The sequence below is a fragment of the Phoenix dactylifera genome, chromosome 6 (genome assembly GCF_051530095.1).
Source record: "Phoenix dactylifera cultivar Ajwa chromosome 6, Ajwa_hap1_PhDact_Kaust_v1.1, whole genome shotgun sequence".
NCBI classification, from domain to species: domain Eukaryota; kingdom Viridiplantae; phylum Streptophyta; class Magnoliopsida; order Arecales; family Arecaceae; genus Phoenix; species Phoenix dactylifera.
Window position 1 is genome coordinate 33,250,133 of NC_143195.1, and position 8,622 is coordinate 33,258,754.

Consider the following 8,622-nt stretch of genomic DNA (forward strand, 5'->3'; position numbering starts at 1 on the left):
CCCAAAAGGGGAGGAGGGAGCTGGGCCCCACCGGACAGCCGGCCGGCATCCAAATTGCGAACCTAATGATCGGGTCGAGCCCACGCCGGACCGAGGGCCGCCACGTACAGACGCTGCGTGCATCATTCCGGCCCCGCGGGCCCACCCGTCCTCCTCCTCCTGCTGCTCCTTCGCCTCCTCTTCCTCGCCCCCCGGCCGGCCTCCTCTTTACTATTTTGGGGCTGAGTCTGGCTGGGGTCGAGGTTTATTTGCTGGGCTTCTGCTGCCATGGATTGTTTGATTTCTATTTGGCGAAGAGTCTCTATCGGAATGCTTAGGGCGGTTGAGGGGACCCGCCATGGGAAAGCGACCCATGGCAAAGTGAAGGAATGGAAGGGAAGGGGCAGAGAGAAAAGGGGAGGAATACTCAATTGTTAAGAGCCAGCCAGCCAACCAACCACAGAGAGGCAGATTGGTCCCCCCAGCCACTCGTTCCTTAAAGTTCCCATAGTGCCCTCACAGCACCACCACGTTACTTCCAGTATTAACAGCAGCGGCCCCAACCTCACAAACAGCTGCAAACTTGGAAGAAGAAGAAGCAGCGGCTCCTAGAGGCTGTTCTATTACGTCACCTTGGCCGGGGTCATGCTGTGGGTTTATTTATTTCTCTTGTTTTATTTCTTGGTGCCTTTTGCCCTGGGTGGTGGAAGGTGGGGAGAGAGAGCTCGCAGAGGTCTTCTGGGCTCCAACTCTTGACACGGCCTTTTTAATAAAGCTGGTATCCCGTTATCTGTGCTCCGTTATGTTGCTATTCATCTCTCTGTTTTCCTTGCTCTTGAGGTTGGGACAGTGAAGTTGGGAGGAGGAAGGAAGCGGATATTGTGATCGATCTGGTCGCTATCCGTAGAGGGTGGAGGGGGTGGCGGTTGCGGCCAAGCGGGGCCAAAGGAAAGGGAAGGAAAGGGCTCTCTCTTTCTCTTTCCGGCCCTCCCGCCATTCCTCCCGGAATTGGAGCCTTTTCCCGCAATCCATCCATCCTTTCCACCGTATCTCTCAGTAGCTCCGCTGATAGAGAAAGCTAACGAGCAAGAGAGAAAGAGAACGAGAGAGTTATCAAATATGTATATTTTTATTATCCTTGGAGTTTGGGGTGGTGTTATTTAACGCTCTTCCTTTGCCCTATTCCCCAGCCTCTCCTGTACTCCTCGCGCGGTCTTTGGCGTTTGTTTTTCTCTGTCTCTTCGGGGGTGGTGGTCTTCGGATCTGATCGCTCGCGGGGCCTCGGGAAAGGTAAATAAAAAGGAAGGGAGGGAGGACGAGGAGGTACGGCCGCTCAAATCCCGAGGGCTTGTGTCACGCGAGGCAGCAAAAGGAGGAGCAGCAAAACCTTTCTCCAGTTTCCACCTCTTTCGAGCTGACTTGGATGATCAAGCGTTGTCTAACCTCACGACGGCCGCATTGCACATACTAGCAACAAGGCTCCACGGAGTGGAGTTTTTTTTTTCATCTACGTTGTTTCTCAGCTTCTTTTGACAGTGAGCTCTCTCTCTCTCTCTCTCTCTCTCTCTCTCTCTCTCTCTCTCTCTCTCTCTCTCTCTCTCAGTGTTAGATGTGTGACTATAATATGGCTTCCCGTTTTGTCCCTTTGGTTTAATGTATGAATGAGAGATCGATGAGAGCTATCCTAATCTAAGCCTAGTTATGGTATGGTTTGTTGCATGCTTATGCTGTTATTGGATCTTATCTAAGATAGTTCAGAGGGTATGCATGTAAATCTTTATGTTTTGCTTTTGTTTGTAAAGATGAAGCTTAAAAGATATACAGAGAACATGAGAGATCTATGGAGCCCGGAAGGAAAGGAAATATTGAAAAAACAACGCATGCCTTCCTACTAAAACGGGTACGGATAACACATTTAGTTTCCATCTGTGAACTATTTCTAGAGGTCTTAGGATGAGCGAGAGGAATTTCTTAATTTTCTTTGTAGAAGTTTAGTATATATATTTATTTGTTGTCTTCTATTTCAAACAACAATATAGACAAAATAAGTTAGACGTTGCCTTGAAAAAGTGGAGGAGTTCCATTGATCTATGTTCATTGGCTGTACAGAAATAGCCTATAATGAGAAGAAAAAAGAACAAAGAGAGAAATATAGTGTCATGTATCATTCATGGGGACAACCACATAATTACTTGGGTTGATATGCATCCATGACGCCTTCTAAATTGTACTCATCATAATTTATTGAATAAGATGAGAAGTTTCTATATCACATAATTGTTAGCCACTTATGAGTTACTTGGTAAATCATTGTATTTGCAAAGCAACATTTTCTTTTACCTTGTATTTAATATATATGGAGTATGGTGCTTCTACGCATTTTCTTGGTGGAAAAATTGAAGTTTAACAAAAATATCTAGTATTACCTAATATTCCTTTCTTTTTTGGTAAATCGGATGATTTAAACTAAATAAGAATAGATACATGCGTGGGAGTCTGAGAATAAAATATTACAAATCTAGATAGGAAGATCAGCTGAAAATTCCCCTAAAGTAATCCCATATGGTTTGCCACGTATAACGTCATCAGTCAGTAGGACTATTAGCTTCTCTATAAATATGCAAAACCTCAAAAGATAATAGTAATTGTATTAGTCTCCAGCAATCCTATGGAAAAGGTTGAAGCCTACCCTTAATAGGAGGCGATTCAAAAAGTGATATGATAACCCTCATAGAATCGCCCTCTAAATAAATTAGTGAAACCTGTAATGTGTACGTGAAGCCCTTTAATTAGCACTGTTAGCTAATATTCGTTTTAAGTAATACAATTCTTTTCTCTATATTTTTAGTAAAGAGGCACTATATCCAATGTTGTCCCAATGAAGCAATTTTTATGAGTAAGAGGCATAAAAGTCTAGCTATATAGCTTATTTTCTTGAGAAAGAATTAGATAGATGGTTTTTAAGAAAAGATAGAGATATTTAGCTAGCTTACTTGTAATTATTACTTATATTTGTTCTCATATGTAGGAAGCATTTTGGGCTAGCCTACTAAGTAAAATACTCAATTCTAACACAATATAATTCCTAGTTTTGTCGTCAGTATTCTTGAAGGCCACTCAAATCTTGAAATACTTTATTCAATGGATTAAAGGAAGATGAAGTGTTTAATTTATTTCAATTCTTAAAAAAATATAAACAAAAAAAAAGAAAAAAAAAGGAAATAAGTGAAGCAATAATTGTTCCATTTGCACTGGATAGATCTATTAATTTACTTGACATTTATGATATAATAAGCTTCAATATATATAGCCAACTGCTTTTTGGCACCCTCACCCTCACAATTAAGTAAATGACATTGCATTTTTATTCACAACAAATTACCATCAAGCAGTATATATGTACGTCCATTTGAGTTATGAACTCTCTTTCTATCATAGGCATTCACAAAACCTTTCTCAGTTAGGACATGACAGGATTGTCAAGCATGTTTCAGCATTTAAATAGTATACAATTGCAATAACTGGAAGTCGAGCAAGTTAAAATCATGGTCAAGGTCATATGTAATGCATTTATGGACTCTTATATAGATATGCAATGAAATTAATAAACTAAAAGGAATTATGTCATGAATCCTTTTTCTTTGGAAGTACAGTATCCAAGTTAAAAGAACTACAATGAATGTATAAGTATGTTAATCACATATCAACTATTTTATTAAGTAAAAAATGTTGATTCTGTTAGAAAGCTTTTAGTTGATTGATGACATATTGCTATTCTTGTTCTTTTTCTTGTCATATGAAATCCCTTACCAGATATCAGAATTTTTGGGCACTCACTGCTAGGTTCTAGAGCAAAGTCACGACCATACATTGCAACATATGCAGCACTCCTTGAGTTATATATACATCAATTCTTATGGGATCTTCTTCCTGCATCACCAGTACTCCTTACATGATCTGCAGGTACTGACTACATCACATAGAGAGCATGACTACTTTTTCACATGTACCCCCAGGATTTCGTTTCCACCCCACCGATGAAGAACTTGTGGACTACTATCTTAGAAAGAAGGTAGCATCAAGAGGGATTGACCTAGATGTCATAAAAGATGTTGATTTGTACAAGATTGAGCCATGGGACCTTCAAGGTAGCAATTTCATGGTTGTCTAATGCTGATTATGCCATAATAAAATTTGTTTTTTATATATGTTATTGTTTCAACTTTGCACTGCCTATCTTGCTCATTTCACCAGAGAAATGTAAGATAGGGACAGAAGAGCAGAATGAGTGGTACTTTTTTAGCCATAAAGATAAGAAGTATCCAACTGGAACTCGCACTAATAGGGCGACGGCAGCTGGATTTTGGAAGGCAACTGGAAGGGACAAGCCAATATATTCGAAGAACAACTTGATTGGAATGAGAAAGACCTTAGTCTTTTACAAGGGTCGAGCACCAAATGGTCAGAAGTCGGACTGGATCATGCATGAGTATCGGCTTGAAACAAACGAAAATGGGACTCCCCAGGCAAGTTCAATTATTTGATAATTGATTGCTTACATATGCAGAAGATAGAATGCAGGGAAAAAGTGAATACATTGATTTTCTTGGGACTGCCTGCTTTTTCTTACCAATTATCTGAAAAGGAAAATATGTACAAAAAGAAGGTATATTTTCTTTGGAATAGAGTCCAATACCTAACAATTTCTTACACTTTTTAAGTCTAATATAGTCCAAAAGATTTTTTATAGTATTGCTGCCCTGATTTTATTTGCAAAGAAATACATATTAATCAGCACGGGCTAGTGAACTCAGGAAGTATGAGTGAGTGGCTAAATGCTTAAAGCTTTTTTATATTTCCAAAGTCGAAAGTTTTATTTGATGTTCTCCTCATGAGTTCAAACATATGATCGCTATTATTATAAGTTATTTAATAATCAAGTTTATGCAAGAAATATAATTATTCAATAATCAAGTTTATGCAAGAAATATAATTATTCAATAATCAAGTTTATGTAAGAAATATAAAGAGAGGATGGATTCACTTTGACAATTACAGTACACATTGGAGATAACAACTCTTCTTAGTAGAGAGCGGCAAGGTATTTGAAGATAAGCTGATGAAATTCTCCATATAAGTTTATAGATGAACTATTTGATGGTCACATTTTCTTCCTTGTTTTGATGATTAGAGGAGTATGGACCATACAGATGGTGTAATTATAATAATTTATTATTAGGTTCTCTAGACAAATGTCAAATACTACTGACACTTCTCTCTCTGTTTTTTTAAGAAATATATGTACTGCTAGGACTTTAAAAATTAATCAACACTCTAAATAAATAATGAATGCTGATGATTTTGTGATAAATAATTGATCATTATTTGATCAAGCAGTATAAAACAACTACTTCATCAACTAACCGATCACATGTTGTTCATTGTTTTGATGACTGGAGGAGTATCTGCAATATATGTGGTACTGTTATACTCGCATATTATCAGGTTCTTGAAACAAAGGTGGAATACTACCAGACTTCTTTGTTTTTTAATTTTTTGGATATGTAAATACTAAGACTTTTAAAATCAGATAATAAGTAAGTAATGGATGTTGATATGCTTTTGTGAGGAATAAGCATGACTACTTAATCAAACATTATCAGTTACACATTCACATTGTGGAAGGAATATCATTTTCATACAGGAATCTCTTAAAGCATTTTCCTAGTATAATCACTAAATATCAGTAGCCAAATCTTTCATAAAACTTTGGTCGTATAGATGGGTCTCTTGAGGATGTCACTGACTGCGTTTTCCTCCAGATAAACCAGCAAGTGCAATCTTTTCCAATGCATATTTTCCTTTGAGACTGTTAGCTGCAGCTTCCTTGACTCTATTACATTTTTTTCCAGGAAGAGGGATGGGTGGTCTGCAGGGTGTTTAAGAAGAGAGTAACAGCGATGAGAGGAGTGAGCGAGCATGAGTCGCCACGTTGGTATGATGAGCAGTCCTCTTTCATGCAGGATCTAGATTCTGCAAAGCAGATAGCTCCCCGGCCCGACATGGCCTACCATCACCATCTCTATTCTTGCAAACCAGAGCAAGATCTGCCTCACCTCATGCCGAATGACTCGTTCCTTCAGCTCCCTCAACTCGAGAGCCCCAAGCTTCCCAATAATGTTAACCATGCATGTGATCTCCAGTCATCTACAATCAGGCCTGAAGAACCAATGCAACATGGTCGCCAGCTTCAGATTATCTCAATCTATAATAGCAGTGGAAGCACCGATCAATCAGCGGAGCAGGTGACTGATTGGAGGGTTCTTGACAAGTTTGTGGCGTCTCAGCTTAGCCACGATGTTGTCTCCAAAGAACCTAACTACTCCAATCCAGCCCAAGTCTTTCATCTTTCTGACAAGAAAGAAGCCACAGTAGAATATGCTTCAACATCCACCTCCAGTGGGCAAATCAATCTATGGAAGTGAAGACTGTATACCAATGGGGCTATACATACATACATATATATATATATATACACACATACTGATCATAGGACTTGTAGCATTAAGCCAATGGACAAGCTATTATAATGAAGGTTTCTGTACAAAATATTCAAAAAATTGGAGCATTTGGGGTTGCATCCAACCTTTGTAATATGGGTTAATATCCCCAAGCTAGTTCGACAAGGAGAATTCTGCTGTTAATAAAGTAATAGATGGATGGCAAGGCCGGGGGTTTCGGTAACTGGCTCGGCACTCCAGGGAGGAGGTGTCTTTCAGGCAGTAATGGACTTTATTATGTAGTCCATTGCCGGACAGCCATGTAGGCTGTCAACAAATTAATATCGACAAAATCGGTAGATGTATTTCTTTTTAATTTTAATCGAAATGGAATTGGATCAAGCAACTTTTTTCTTTTTCAATTGAAACAATTTTTGCCTAGAAATTTTCTTCCAGTGAATCTAAATCATTTAAATTGTTACTTTGAGCTTTTGTCATTGTTTTTCTGCTTGTCCCTTTTATTGTTCTTTGATAGAGATGCCAACAATCAATGCGCACTTGATAAAATGGCCAATGTGGACGAAACAATTTAATCTGAGAACTTATGATATATTTATTGGCAATAGTATCTAAATCTTAATGAACAGTAAGGATGAGAATTCATGGTATGCATGCTGTGGGTTAAATTGTGAAGGCGATACGAAGTGACTTTATATGCTATATCTCATGCGATATAGACTCCTGTTTGCAATCTAAGCTAATAAAAAACTTTAGATTCCTTTAGAAGGAGAAATATATTATATAAATGCCAAGAGACAGTATCCTACGAGGTACTGGCTTCTGCTGTTTGTACTCATTCTCTTGACAAATATCTGATCTTTGAACTTGCAGGGGAGGGTCAAAATGATCCACCTTTCCATGCACAAATTTGGGCTGTTTTTCTTCTTTTTATGGGCATAGTGCATGGACCGGTGACATAAGAGCCGAAAATATCTCCCAAACTTTTAAATGTTCACTCCTCTTAGTTCTGTAACCTAAGTATCGTGGAGAAAAACCAAAAAATGCCTTCATTTTCTCGAAACTTAGATAGCATTAGTTGACTTTTAAGAAAGTGAATGCTGATGGAGGGAAGATTTCTTGCAAGCAAGTTTCTTCCATTTTAATTCAAAATAAGGATGAAATGACTCAATGTGGCTGCAATTGTTGAAATGTGCAAGAGAAGCCACGAGAAAATGCGTAGAAAGTTGACAGCTTTGACTGCAATATTAATTATCTCCAACTCCTCGGGCTTAAAATTGGCAAAATAAGTAAAACCAACTAGGAAAAACTATATATATATATTTTTGAAAGTTTGAAACTGCAGGAATGTTCCAATAGCAGCCTAAAGGCTTAAACGAAAAATGATTTTAAAATATTCAAAATTTAGGTCTTCTTATGACATTAATTCAGTGTGATGATAAAGTTCCATTCTCTACTAGAACACTTGAGTGGATAGCAGATCGTTACCATCTTAAGGGAGCAAAGGAGAACTTTGAGATCAATACTAGTAGGAACAATAAAAAAGTCATAAAACTATTCAAGCATAGTTCCCCTTCTAAGACCAAGTTCATGATAACTCTGTTAGCCATCTAGGAAAAGAGAAACATGTTCCTTAAATCAAGGGCTGTCAGGTCACTGGACTTACAAGAGCAAGTCGGGCAATGCAAGTGAGAGGTGGTATAGATAGTCAGAGCCTCACAACATTCTCACAACCAACTAGAAAAAAGGTAAAACCTTTGGGCCAAGCAAGATCATGCTCCCATAAAAAGGGTATATGAAGGATCGATTCTTTAAGAAATAGTTGTTGTGGGAACAATCAAGAGTGGAGCGTTGCTGAGTTTGGAGTTGGAATACTTAGCTATGGTAAACTAGGGCCTAATGGTAGTTGATACAGGAAAGGTTTCAAGAATGCTTCATGACATTAGAAGGCAAAAACATTGTATCATGCAAGGTATTTGGAAAAAAAGTAGTATTTTTTTCTTAGAATGAAAAAAAATAAAAAGATGATGCAAGTAAGGCAGCCCACAGAATATTTTTTTATTGGGAGAGGAAAACGGGTTTCATACAAAATTTTTTCTTGTTAGGAGCTCTCCCCTCTCTCTCT

General features: G+C 38.4%; 1 protein-coding gene across 2 annotated transcripts; it reads left to right on the forward strand.

Annotated features, from left to right (window-relative positions):
* The first annotated feature begins 1,168 nt into the window (after window positions 1–1,168).
* LOC148703241 (NAC domain-containing protein 7-like) lies at window positions 1,169–6,924 on the forward strand. 2 transcript variants are annotated; one of them, XM_088723784.2, is made up of 4 exons: window positions 1,169–1,514; window positions 3,943–4,127; window positions 4,234–4,505; window positions 5,892–6,924. In XM_088723784.2, the coding sequence occupies exons 2-4, from the start codon at window positions 3,968–3,970 to the stop codon at window positions 6,462–6,464; spliced, it is 1,005 nt and encodes a 334-aa protein (XP_088579910.1). In that variant the 5' UTR covers window positions 1,169–1,514; window positions 3,943–3,967; the 3' UTR covers window positions 6,465–6,924. The 2 variants fall into 2 exon arrangements, with proteins under 2 accessions (XP_088579910.1, XP_088579911.1); XM_088723785.2 differs by having other exon boundaries at window positions 1,190–1,514; window positions 4,234–4,509; window positions 5,896–6,924.
* The last annotated feature ends 1,698 nt before the right edge of the window (window positions 6,925–8,622 follow it).